The sequence below is a fragment of the Nansenia antarctica genome, assembly GCF_963989245.1.
Source record: "Nansenia antarctica genome assembly, chromosome: 5".
NCBI lineage: Eukaryota > Metazoa > Chordata > Actinopteri > Argentiniformes > Microstomatidae > Nansenia > Nansenia antarctica.
Genome location: NC_137690.1, coordinates 51,343,753 through 51,357,349, shown reverse-complemented (window position 1 = coordinate 51,357,349; position 13,597 = coordinate 51,343,753). Strand labels below are relative to the sequence as shown.

Genomic DNA, 13,597 nt, shown 5'->3' with positions numbered 1-13,597 from the left:
CATCAACTGAGAATGTGTACTATGGCCCCTTTTATGTGATCCATGAAAAATGCATTATACTCCGTGAGTTGATGATATTGAGCGTCTTTTTTGTTTGAGCTCTTTTCAATTAGTGCATGTCAGCAGGATAGATGTTGATGCAGTACGTGGACATCTTTCTATGATTCATCATATGGTATTATTATTATTATTATTATTATTATTTTTCCCCCCATAAAGGTATTGATGTGGAATGAATTGAGGCTTGGTCTTGTCCATCAAGTAAAGATATGGTCCATGCCATTGGGTTTGCCGGTCACCACCGTCTCTGGTGATAGCGCGGTTGTTTGCTGTACATTTGCCTTGTGAGAACACATACTTATTGAATACTCAATTAAACACTGGCTGTAATGTGACATTGGCTCGGGTAATCTGTTGCTAATGGGCTCTTCGTTTTTCCTCTTCCCTGTGTGAGCAGAGTCTTTCATTTTTCTTCTTCTTCTTCTATGTTTAAATGATGTCACCTCTATCACGGAGGGTTGCAGGGAATCACCAATTCCTGTAGCGAGTGAATGGTCGAACACTTGACTTACCACAAATTGCAGTTTGATTTATTCTAGCAGGTGAAAGGTCCCCTGTGTGTGAGCATCGGTTGACTAGATTTCTATACTGGCTGCTTCCTGACAAGCATCGACTACTTTTCCACAGAAAGTGCCTCACTAGTCTCTCTGCTTTCCAAATCAGTTAAGATGGGCTTTGTAGTTAACTAGTTTAAGGCACACTTGCCCATTTTGGTTAATTAATATTCTTTTTCATGACATGTTTAAAGCTCAAAGCTGTCAAGATAGATCGTTTTCTTTTTTTTGTGCTGAATTATTTAAAAAGTTAAAACTGAAAACTCAAGCTAAAAAAATCTCTGATCTAATCCCCTGTCTATTCGAGACTACTTTAAAAAGATTTGTGATTGGCTGACTGGCTGTCTCAGATGCAAAGCTCCACCAATCGGCCTGCTGTGAGTGGAAGGGAACACACTGGGGACTGCATACAGATGGCCTTCAGAAGAAACATGGGATTTATTTACTCACATCTCATTCACAGCAGGAAATTCTTAAGTTCCATTCCATCATTCCTCAGTTCCGACCAGTAATCGTCTGTCCCAGTGTCTGACATTCCTTCCACAAAACGTGCCCCCTGCAACGGAGCACAGACGTTAAGTCTCTACGTCTGGGCGCATGCTTTGAGGCCCTAATACGTTGCAGGTTTTCATGAAAGGGCCCCGGCATTTGCTTGTGCACCTGGGTATTTGACCTGGGTGATATGAACACCAAAAAAGGGGACATTTTTGGTTTGATCGTCTCCCTGCTGTCACAATGAATGAAAGAGGAATTAATGATTCATTAGGCAGTGCTGTTTCTTACGGCTAATTATGATAATAATAGTCACCCATCTTTGTTCACTTCCCTCTTTGTTTTTGCAACATAAACCATTATCATTCCACACATACACCACACCCTCCCTCTAGCATGAGGAATTCACACCCATCTGTGAAGACTCTCACTGCAGTGAAGAGTTGATGCAGGTGGAATAATGTTTTTAACCTCCTTTTTCCACAGCCAATAGACACAGTCATCCCTGCTTATTCTGTGTTCTGCTGTGAATGAGGCGGTGTAGGTTAGATCCTAACCATTAATAGGCGAAGCCATGAAATGGTGCAACACCAGCGAAGGTAATTATGGTTGACAGCCAAGAACACCCCACCCCCACAGTGGAAGAATTATAATTGTGTTGGTGCGACTGAAACCTCTCCCTCTCTCTCGTTCTCCTCAACAACAGCCAGCTTCTCCATAGGGACCAGGGGAAAGCGATTGGTAAAGAAATAATGAAAAATAAATGACATAACAAGGTAATGGCTTAACTGTAACAGCTGTAGCTGGAAGGACAGTGTAATACAACACCACCTGGATTAGTCCAGGGTTTCACAACCGCTTTATTCAGGGGCCGTCATGATATGATTTTCCTCTGTTGAGAAATTGAGAATTTATTCAGTTTGTGTCCTATTAAAATAACACGTTGACTGTAATATCACATAGGTGTTGGTACATTGACCAGGGGTTGAGAAACACTGAGAGAATGGCACACAGGAATTGGGAATGCAATTAGGTGATCATACTCGACTATAAAACTGTCACTGACAAATCAAATACACAATACAGATATGCCTCTCTTTCGCAATTAATTATACAGGTATAACAAAGTGCAGATGATTGATGTTTCGAGTTGTGAATCTGTCTCCCCCCCAGGGATGCACCAGTGTTAGTCCTGGCTCTGACCATCACAAGAGGAAGGTTTCTGCTGCGAACAGCAACTCAGACTCCTTGAAGAAAGACAGACTCATCAGATATAATGGTGGTCGACAGCCTGCACTATACACACATGAACCCTTTAGTGCATCCAGAGTGCAGCTCACACAGTGTAACCTACAGTGGCCTTGGCTGGATGGAAGGATGGAAAGATGGGCCATATCCTCCTCCCCAACCATGAAGAGGCCATCAGTAGCCTACCTGTCTCAACTACCTGAACACCTTGTGAGCTATTACGACTTCATGAAAAGTGCTATAAAGAAAGAAAATCTACAGCTAATTTGGAGAGAGAGGTTGTTGACACAAGACAAAAGACATGATGGGACTGACTTTTGTTCAATGTTGTTGATTGATGTTGACTGTGATGGACAGATGACTCTATTATGGATCTTTAAGCCCAGCCACAGGATTAAAGCTTCACATTCGGTAATTTATAGTAGGCTACTGTATTCCACAGAGGTCTGCTAAGTCACACCTCCAACCTTTTAAACTTGCTTTTTCCTCATTTCAGAACGGGTAATCTCAATTTGACATTGTCATCGAGTGTGTGCCCACCCGACAGACAGAGACTCCATTGCCCTGGATAGGAGCTTCGTCTGCTGTTGCACCAGCACTTCCGCTCCGCGAGAGGCGAAAGGCACGCGTCCAGGCGACGGAGCCACTCACAGACACAAAGAAAGGTATCTTACACTCAATGTTTTAATTCTATAGAAAAATATATATCCATCTTGCGTGATTTGCTGCTTCTGGTCGACATTTGGAACATGACTGTGTCTGTAGCCGCCGGGGGAAATTAAGAAAATGGTCCGTCCTTAGACTGGCTGAACTGAGATCATTTCGAGGGATAAGATAAAGATGCCATAACAAATCTAATTGTGAATAATATCGGCATGGGTCTGCGAATTAAATGAGTTTGTTTTGAAAAGTCGGCATTATGCTCTGATGGGTGTCTGAATAACATCTTGCTGATATCAAAGTGAAAGTTTCAATGCTCATTGGAAGTGAAGCATTTCCCAAACGAATGCGACATTATCGCCCAATCGATGATCATGTCAGGGTTTACGTCGCCTGTTTAGTTCATTGAGGGTAAACCCGCTCGTCGCGATGTCCTTTTAATTCAATGTAACCTTTTTACATGAGCTGAGTCTGCTTTGTTTGTCGCCCAACCCAGCTTAAAAAAAAATAACGCCTCTGTGCAAACATTTAGCTTGAGGTCAGTAATCAGTCTGTTATGAAAGAGACGAATGCTTTTTTGATAAGCAGCAGGATAACTTAATATTGAATTATTTGTCCATTATGACCCAGTTAAACCTATGAACCCAGCGCTGGATGTGGAGTCTTGTGGTTAAGCCAACAGTTAAAGGTCACATTTACGCCAGCGGTTATTGACTCATTGCGCTATTGAATACATTGTTACAGTCCAACAGGGTTTTGTCAGCCCGCATGTGCGTCTGTTTTTTTCTGTAAAGCCTGAATGTTGCTTTTTACAATTGTTTTTCCTATGGAGATCGCTTTGACGGATGAGGCTACGCATACCAGCACTACTAGTCCTTCGTTCTCCTCTTCCTCAACGCAACATCAGCACGAGAACAAACCGCTTAGCAAGAAACGAGAAAGCAAAGCCAGCATGAGTAAGACCTCCAAACTCCTCTCGACGAGCGCAAAAAGGTGAGGGCTGATAACTTTGCTGTGATTGTCGAAGACATTTACATTGCCTTGCCTTACATTGATGTTGCCTTTGAGTAGGCCTGTGGACACTTTTCCATCATGTCACTGCTCACACGCGACCATCCTTGTCCCAATGTAGCAATCTCATGGCGCGTGCCTCTGTCTTACTTTACAGTGGATTAATTGACAGCCTTAAAGACTATTCCAGGGTGTTTTCCATGATAATGTTGCTTCTCCTCCATCATTTGCTATCGGTCAAGAACATGTAATTTAAGGTTTTATCAATTGTCATAATATTTGAATATTGTTTGTGCGTTATTACAGAATTCAGAAGGAGTTGGCTGACATCACTTTGGATCCTCCACCAAACTGCAGGTGAGAGCGGGAGCAAGCGAGCATTCTTGTCACTGAAAAGTTCTATGAGTCTCTTTTCACCTGATACAATACGTTTAAACAATCCTGTTGCCATTGGTGTGTGTGTGTGTGTGTGTGTGTGTGGGTGGGTGGGGGGGGGGGGTGTAGGCCTGTGGCCTGTGGCTCTTTCTACAGGAGGTATGATAGTACCTCCTCTGCAGACACTAGAGAGCCTGGAAAGGCTGTGAGGTGTGAGAGATGTGTGCTCTGACTGCTCTCGCTCACATTCTACAGTCGGCCTGCGGCAACAAAATGTACACAATCTCTTAAAACGGGAGGAGAAATGACAGCATTTTCTCTTTCTGGAGCTAAAAAACCTTGAAGGCCAGTGAGTGAGGGAGGGAGGGAGTAAAGACGCACTCATACTCCGTTTTTTACAGTTAAGTTATCTCAAAGTGAAGTCAGTGTTTTCGTAACGAGATTAGGTGAGGTTTGGTGACGACACACTGTGATGCAGACGGGATGCATCGCCAGTGGATCACAGTGGGGGCCATGCTATCGTCTAGACCTTGGAAAGGAGCTGATTGCATGTTAGAGCATTCCAACCCAGACCACACGTTACGCAGTCGCCCCAAAACAACCGTTTAGGAGAAGCCAATGACCCGCCAGTGGCTATTAAGTGCTTTAGATTAGCTAGTAGCTGGCACACACACCACACACATGCACACACACACCACATGTCTGGACAGACACAGAGGCCTAATGCCATGTTTTGAGTCACAAGCTTGTTAAACAGACCGTAAACAGACTTTTTTTTTTCTTCTTCTTTTTTAATATATGTTTTTAGGGCATTTCTGCTTTATTGGGATAGAGACAGTAGAGATTGACGGGACGGTTGGGTGAGAGAGAGGGGGGGGTGACATGCAAGACATGTCGACGGCCAGAATCGAACCGGGGAACCCTGTGATGATATGGCATATGCGTTAGTGTGCCACGCCACTTCCACTTAAACATTTCTTTTTTTGTTTACCATTTTTACCATATATTTTTTTACCATCTATTGGTTTGTGGTGTAGTCTTGTGGGACAGCGGCACAGTGGTATTGTAGATAGATAGGGGAGAGAGAAGGAGTCGGCTTAATCCGTTGGGATTATTTGGGGGTGGGGAGGAGGGTGGAGGGGAGGGGGGGGGGGGTTTAGAGCACCACGCGTGGCCCAGATGCTTGGTCTCTACTCGCTGCGGGAGATTTGTCCATGTGGGGGGGGGGGGGGGGGGTTTGGGGTAAGTGGTGGTTGAGCAGGGCGGCCGGGGTGGGGCGGGGTGGGGTTGGGGGGGTCAGGGTATCTGGCTGGTTGAACAATACTCTTCCAAGAGGCAGCCTGAGGGAGCCTGAGGGAGCTGCCCAGACAGTGGGGTTATCAGGAGGGTAAATGATGAGTCTTTGTATCCGGCCGCTGATGGAGCCTGCACACACTACCTCTATGTACTCTCTCTCTCTCTCGCCCAACACACTCTGCTTGTACTGCTTTGCTAAGTGGTGGAAATGTTTTGTTGTTGCATGTTTTGGCATTTAGCAGACGCCTTTATCCAAAGCGACTTAGAACAAATACATCTAAGTAAGTGAATCATCTATCCACCAGTCATGATAAGAAAAAGTAATCCATGCTATGACATGGGGGCCATCGGCAGTTGCAATGCTAGAAGAGGGAAGAATTACTTTTTCTTTTCTTTTCTTTTTACGCTTCGTTGAGCAGGGCCTCTTCTGCTCACTTGTGAACGAAGGCCAAGCCCGGCTGAGCCTTGGTTGTGGATGGATCACTCATTGATGAGTCTATGGGCTGTTTCGGATTGATACCATTAGCTTATTCAAGGACTATTTCCGAGAGGTCTTAAAAACACAAGATGAGCCGTTATATTCTGTCTTGCAGTAGTCGGTAGCTCGTTCGGTTTTATGACGGGCACTAAATAGCATTTTTTTCAGATGCCATTTATCAAAATCTAATTCTGCTTGACACAGGAAATGCCAACCAAGACACATTTTATTTTTAAACTGTCTTGTCATCGTCATCATAGTGCAAACTGCTTCAACCATCACAAGCATGCCTCCCCCACTCTCTCCCACTCTCCCCCACCCTCCCTCTCCCCCGCCACTCTCTCTGTCCTCCCCCAGTCTTCCCAACTTGGCCTCTATTGCTTTCTGTCTCTCACACTTTCTCTCATCTGTCCGTCTCTCTGTCTCTCGTCTCTCCGTCTGTCTGTCTCTCTCTTGTTTATCTGTCTGTCCATCTATCTGTCTCTCTTGTCTGTCCATCTATCTGTCTCTCTTGTCTGTCCATCTATCTGTCTCTTGTCTGTCCATCTATCTGTCTCTCTTGTCTGTCCATCTTTGTGTTTCAAGTTTCATCTGTGTCATGTGTCCTGTTGCTCTCTCTCAGTCCCTCCCTCCAGGATGTTGCCCTCGGGTGTCTAGCGTCTCTCTAGATTCCTGACATTCTCAGCATTGGGGCTCATGACAGTAATTGAAAGTTGAAAAGCTTGCACACAGTGTGGTAATTTGTGTGTGTGTGTGTGTGTGTGTGTGTGTGTGTGTGTGTGCGCGCGCGCGCATGTGTGCGTGGGGGGGGGGGGATCTTTATGGAAAACACAGAATTACAATTGTGTTCTTCATTTTTAATCCTCCCCCCTCGTTGCGTAGCTGGAGGATTGGCTGCTGTGTGTGTGTGTGTGTGTGTGTGTGTGTGTGTGTGTGTGAGAGAGAAGGTGGTTCCTCTGAGGGGGGGAGTGAGCCAGGGCTGTTGTAAAACCGTCTGAGGTGCATGTGATTCCTTTGTTGACTTTCACTGCTCTGAGCTAATGTTTATCAAATGTGAGATTGCCAGCCAAGGTGTTTGTTTTATTTTCCTCTCTTGACACGTTACACAGAGTGTTACTATGCGAGCTGTTGCATGTGTGACTGCTGAGGTCTCTGTGAAGGCTTTTCATATCTAAAAAAAGCCTCTCTCTCCCTGGAGAGGAAGTGGCTTGCCCATGCAGCGTTGTTGCCGCGGAGAGCCCTTAAAGCAGAGCTGCTACGTCGGAGCTGCTGTTGGTGAAAGGAGTTGCGTTTTTTGGGGGTTTCCACTGCATCCAGTGTTAGAGATAAGAGGGAGTTTTGCTTGTCTCGATCTGTGGGGAAATTCTTGCCTGTGTCTTCTTTGTCAGTTGAAACACGGCTGTGAAAACAGCTTCTCTGGTATAGCGGACAGATTCCCATCTTGTTGCCATTTGAGTTGAACAGAAGGGAGAAGGCAGATCATGTCCACTCTCTTTAACACCTCACAGTTTGATGATTCGTATTCCCTGATGGGGGTTTACTATATAAATCCACTCTGGGAAAAGCTTTAGGCATAATCCAAATAACTGCTAGAATTTGATGAAAGAATTGACAGGTCTGGATCTGTTGTGAGAGCTAAAGACCTCCAGATAGTTTTTATTCAAGCCTCTCTTTACATTGCACTGAAAAGAAGACCCCAGGGCCATTGTCCTTTTTGAAATTGGTTAGGCTTTATACCCAACATCTCTTAGCCACTCAAGTGAAGTAGTGTCATTGTGCTATCTCTTATGTTATGACAGGCTAGTGTAGATTAAGGCTCAGCGGTATATCCAGTTTTAACTATGTACTTGATGTGTTTAACTGCACCAAATGGCCATGAGCTGTATCGCGGGTATCAAGTTTTATCGCCTTTTTTTTCTTCTTTTTTTTTTAAATGAGCCTTTACCTTATCGTTTCCCTCTCTCTCTGTAATACCTCAGAGGCCTGCTGCATAAGCCCAAATCACGCCCTGGCCGCAGAGTCTGGCAAAGCCCTTTCACCCTGTTCTGTTTGCATTTGTGTACTGGATCTGTGCCCAACGCACCACCTGACTAGAACGTCTCAGAGGAGTGCAGACAATTGTTTGACTGCTATTCGCGGGAGACACCAGAGAATGATGGATCTGTGTACCGACGAGACCTGCAGATCTTCTCTGCGCAAACAACTATTTCCGATGTTGTCTTATTGCAGCTTTTGCGTATAGTCTGCTGTCTGGTTCCTGTTGGTAATGAACTGTACTTACTTTTATGAGACAATGAGAAGTTCTAAAGAAACTTGTGTGTTGTTTGTTTCAGCTATCTACGTTGTTAGGGCAAAACTCAAAACAAGGTAGGCTAGCCTCATTAACAAGGTTCTGGCACACCAAACAGAAATACAAATGACTTGAACATTTGTTCGAGAGAGAGAGAGAGAGAGACGCCCAAGATGTTAATGTGAGGCCATATCGCCCAGCCTTAGTGTGGATTATAGTTTGTTTCTTGTTTTTCCCCAGAAAGAGGTAGTGCAAGCAGATGCCAATGGATTATAAATGATGTGATGACAGGCGTGCTCACAGCGCATCATCATCTGCACCTCAAATAGACTGTTCCTGAAAACCAGGTGTCAGAAGAACTGACAGTGAAACCAGGAAGTGTACATAGTGTTGACCCTTCATACCGATGACATCTTATTATCACAGGGAATACACTTTCCTTTTATTTTGGTTGAAATGAAACTGTGGAATTGTGGAATATAGACACAGTCTGAGATTCTTGAAAAAGAAAAAGAAAAATTGGATGGCGGAATGTCAAATCCCCTCCTCTTCCCGTCTCTCTGTAAACTGAGGTCAGAGAAGTAGCCCTTCTGTTATTGAACTGAATGACAGCAGTGATTGCATGGAGTATCCCTGCCTCACAGCACTGGGTGGCCTTTGTCTGTGGGGGGAGGAAACACAGGCTCTCCTCTGTGGCAGCGGTCTGTTTCTGACACGCTTCTGTTGTCAGGCAAAAGAAACCCACGCTGGAACATTTCATGAGAAATTAATCTATAGGCCTGTGTCTATTTTGGGGCTTAAAATGTGGTCCTGACTCAGGCTTTTGTGGTTTTAATATTAAATGGTTTATATTAAATTAATAATGGTGATGGGATATGCAAGACAAATGTGGCCAAATCAGTATTTTTCTGTACAGTGTGTGTATGTATGTATGTATGTGTGTATACAGTGTATATATATGCCTATATATATATTACCTGCCGCTTTTATCCAAAGTGACTTGCATGCAGTGAGTGCATACAATTTACAGTTTAGCTTTAGTTTTACATGTTTAGCTTCTTTCTTTTTTTCTTCTCTTTTTTCGTAAAGGTAGTGCAAATAGGGAATTTGCTACTCTAATTTCATATTTTAGAATTGGGTTCTGATAGCATAGGCTTTCCCATAATCATGAGTAATATCATTGAGTAATAGCATGAGTAATATCATTGAGTAATAGCATGAGTAATATCATTGAGTAATAGCATGCCTTCATGAGACATGACCCGGATTGTTCTCCTATCTTTGTGTATATAATTCAGTACTATAGGGAGGCGTACTACTATACAAAACACTGCCCTTGAATCACCTGGATTATCAGTGTACATTCAACCCCTGCCAGCTAGGCTTGTTATCTCAGTAAGCAAATAAACTGTGATAGTTACACTCAAGCTTTTCTTTTTTCTCCAAGCCGTTGACCCGACTCCCATGGCATGCAGGTTTCACTTGTAATGAGTAACCAATCAACTGATAGGTGTGAAGTTACACAGTTTAACACAGATACTGTGATGTATTCGGATTTATTATACAATAAAAACTATCACATTGTTATGATGATAACGAGATATCCCTGTCAAGCGTTTGTGTCGCATTCTCACACCTGCACACACGCATTGCGTACTAGTCAATCTAGCCTGTCCTCTGTACAAAAACCTGGTGAAATACATCACAGTAGCTGATAGTCTGTGCCTCTGCTTGTTTGTCTCCCATCACTTCCAACTCTCACAATCCATGAAACACAGTGGCTTGAATGTTGTCTGTCTGTGTCTATGATCCTGTCTGTGTCTCTGATCCTGTCTGTGTCTCTGATCCTGTCTGTGTCTCTGATCCTGTCTGCGTCTCTGATCCTGTCTGTGTCTCTGATCCTGTCTGTGTCTCTGATCCTGTCTGTGTCTCTGATCCTGTCTGTGTCTCTGATCCTGTCTGTGTCTCTGATCCTGTCTGTGTCTATGATCCTGTCTGTGTCTATGATCCTGTCTGTGTCTAAGATCCTGTCTGTGTCTCTGATCCTGTCTGTGTCTCTGATCCTGTCTGTGTCTCTGATCCTGTCTGTGTCTCTGATCCTGTCTGTGTCTCTGATCCTGTCTGTGTCTCTGATCCTGTCTGTGTCTCTGCAGCGCCGGTCCGAAAGGAGACAACATCTATGAGTGGAGGTCCACCATCCTGGGCCCGCCAGGCTCAGTGTACGAAGGAGGGGTCTTCTTCCTGGACATCGCCTTCACACCAGACTACCCCTTCAAACCTCCCAAGGTGAGCTGTGTGCATGTGTGTGTGCGTGCGTGCGTCTGTGTGTCTGTGTCCTCCACACCAGACTAATTACCCCTTCAAACCTCCCAAGGTGACGATCGATTCCAAACAGCCAACTTTTTTGCACTACTTCCTCATTACAATCTAGTGAAATTTAATTAGAAGTAAAGGGGTGGGGCACAGGAGGTGTTCCGAAAAGCTGGATAACTCAATGATCTGATGATTTAGTCCAGAGAATTCACAGACCGCATTCTTTGTTTTATGTTCACCACTGGAGGGCGCTGTTGCACTGTGAGATTTACTGAAACTCTGCTCTCATTCTCTGCGTATCTCTGTATAAGGTCAAACCACTCTAACAATAATCAAACAAAATTACAGATCTAGACTTTTATGATTAGCCTGAGCATTCGATTTTCAAGCCTTTTTAAAATATATTTATATATATATAATTATATATTCTGGCTGTGTATACAAGATGACATTCCATTCCCCTTGCTCCCTCACCGTCCACAGACATACCCACTGTTTACCCACATTTGTTGTTTCCAAGGTGACGTTCCGTACGAGGATCTACCACTGTAACATCAACAGCCAGGGGGTGATCTGTCTGGACATCCTGAAGGACAACTGGAGCCCCGCCCTCACCATCTCCAAGGTGCTGCTGTCCATCTGCTCCCTGCTGACAGACTGTAACCCTGGTAAGACGTGAGATGTTCTCCTCCACTCCTCCTGCACTTCTACCCCACTCCATGTTGCCATGTTGAACCGAAGATACACGCTTGTGGCCTGACCTACTGCCATGTGGATTTAAAATGGGTTTTGGTTTTGTCAAAAGTGAGAAATAGAAGTTTTCAATGTACTTCAATCAATCACAGTAATCTCTTTGAAGGATCGCTCTGACCATATAAGTGGCTGAATCACAAAAGGGGTTTAAATCTTGATGGAAATCAAACCTGTTGTTTTGAGAAAGGGCAAACCATAATCATCAAATAATATGCTGTATTTAAAACACTACCAACCACATAGATCAGTTGTACTCTGGACTCGTGGTGGGTTGCTGTGGCTGTGGCTGTGGCTGTGTGTGTGTGTGTGTGTGTGTGTGTGTGTGTGTGTGTGTGTGTGTGTGTGTGTGTGTGTGTGTGTGTGTGTGCGCTTGCGTGTGTGCAAGTGTGTGTACACACAATGTGTGTACATGCGTCTGCATGCATGCCTAGGGGCAGGTCAAAACGTCCGTTGATGCCCTGTAACCCTGTGTGTCCTTAACCTCTCTTGTAGCTGACCCTCTGGTTGGAAGCATCGCCACCCAGTACACAACAAACAGACCAGAACACGACAGAATAGCCAAACAGTGGACCAAGCGCTACGCCACATAATCACAGGAGACGGGTGGACGAGGCGCCATGGAAGGGCATCCAACAGTGCTGCTTGTCCTGGAAGGGGTCAGGGATGGGGTCAGAGGAGGGATGGGAGGGGGGGGGGGGGGGTTGAAGGGGAGGGGTAGAGAATAGGGGAGGATTTTTATCTTGAAATATAAGTCTTATCTCCTGATATTTCGTTGTTTTATTGTATTTTTGTTTTAAGTTATCTCGGCCTACCTATAATCGAGATTTGGCAATAATGCATCTTAATGTGTTTCCCTTTGTTCCCTAAATGAATTTTAGCTTGTGCTTTGAAATTAAATTAATTATACATTTTGAGAGCTTGTTAAAAGGTGCGCCAGCATGATTCCCTGATAAGATTTGAAATATTATGTCAATGTGAATTTTTCACTGATATTAAAGTTACAGTTGGTGTACGCTTCTTTGCATCCTTTCCTTTGAAATATTGTGACAAAAATACACATGTTCAGACGTTGTTGGATGGGTAATACAGTTTGTGTTAGGTACAGCTAAGCTATTTTGCTTATAGGTTGCTGCCCTCTTTCTTTCCTTTAGGGTTAACCAATCAGAAAATTAATGTTCGTTTTTCATACTGTATTCTACACTCACTATACTGATACTGGGTAGGGCCTCCCTTTGCTCTCAAAACAGCCTCAATTCTTTATGGCATTGATTTCACAAGATGTTAGAAACATTCCTTTGAGATTCTGGTTCATGATGACATGATTGCATCACGCAACTCCTGCATATTTTTCAGGTGCAATCTGGTGCAAGCTGTGAATCCCCCTTCTACCATATCCCAAAGGTGTTCTATTGCATTCAGATCCAGTGACACTGAACTCATTGTCATGTTCATGAAACCAGTTTGAGATGACTTGCGCTTTGTGACATGGTGTATTATCATGCTGGAAGTAGCCATTAGAAGATGGGTACATTGTGGCCAGGAAGGGATGCACAAGGTCAGCAATAATACTCAATGCTGTGGCATTCAAGCGATGAATGATTGGTACTAATGGGTCCAAAGTGTGCCAAGAAAACATGAACCACACCGTTCCGCCACCTGAATCAATGAAAAGGTGTACAGGTGTTCCTAATAAAGTGTTCAGTGAGTGTCATTTATAGGTCATTTTGATCTCTGTAGCTTTTAAATATTGACCCCAAATACACCATCAGTAGTGTTACATAATTCCATTTATGTCATAAGCCTCAAAGGAGGCTGTTTATTATTTATCTTTACATTTATTTCTGTGTGTGTAGATATAGAATATTTTTACAAACAAGTATCTTACATAGAATAATGAATGTAATAAGATTCAATGAAGGTGGTCTGCAGTTGACAAGCACTATGCCCTTCATAAATGAAAGATCAACTTATGAGTAGCTGCACAAGGAATATCACATTTATTCAGCAATGTCTTGATAGATATAAAGGTCACAGAAGCAGTTTGCTCTTCACAAGGATTCATTAAGA

At 43.8% G+C, this 13,597-nt stretch overlaps 1 protein-coding gene across 1 annotated transcript; it reads left to right on the top strand.

Annotated features, from left to right (window-relative positions):
- The first annotated feature begins 2,903 nt into the window (after positions 1-2,903).
- Positions 2,904-12,190, top strand: LOC308157684 (ubiquitin-conjugating enzyme E2 E1). The gene is made up of 6 exons (XM_080531290.1): positions 2,904-3,019; positions 3,847-4,007; positions 4,332-4,382; positions 10,618-10,750; positions 11,298-11,445; positions 12,023-12,190. The coding sequence occupies exons 2-6, from the start codon at positions 3,967-3,969 to the stop codon at positions 12,118-12,120; spliced, it is 471 nt and encodes a 156-aa protein (XP_080387416.1). The 5' UTR covers positions 2,904-3,019; positions 3,847-3,966; the 3' UTR covers positions 12,121-12,190.
- Positions 12,191-13,597: the final 1,407 nt, after the last annotated feature.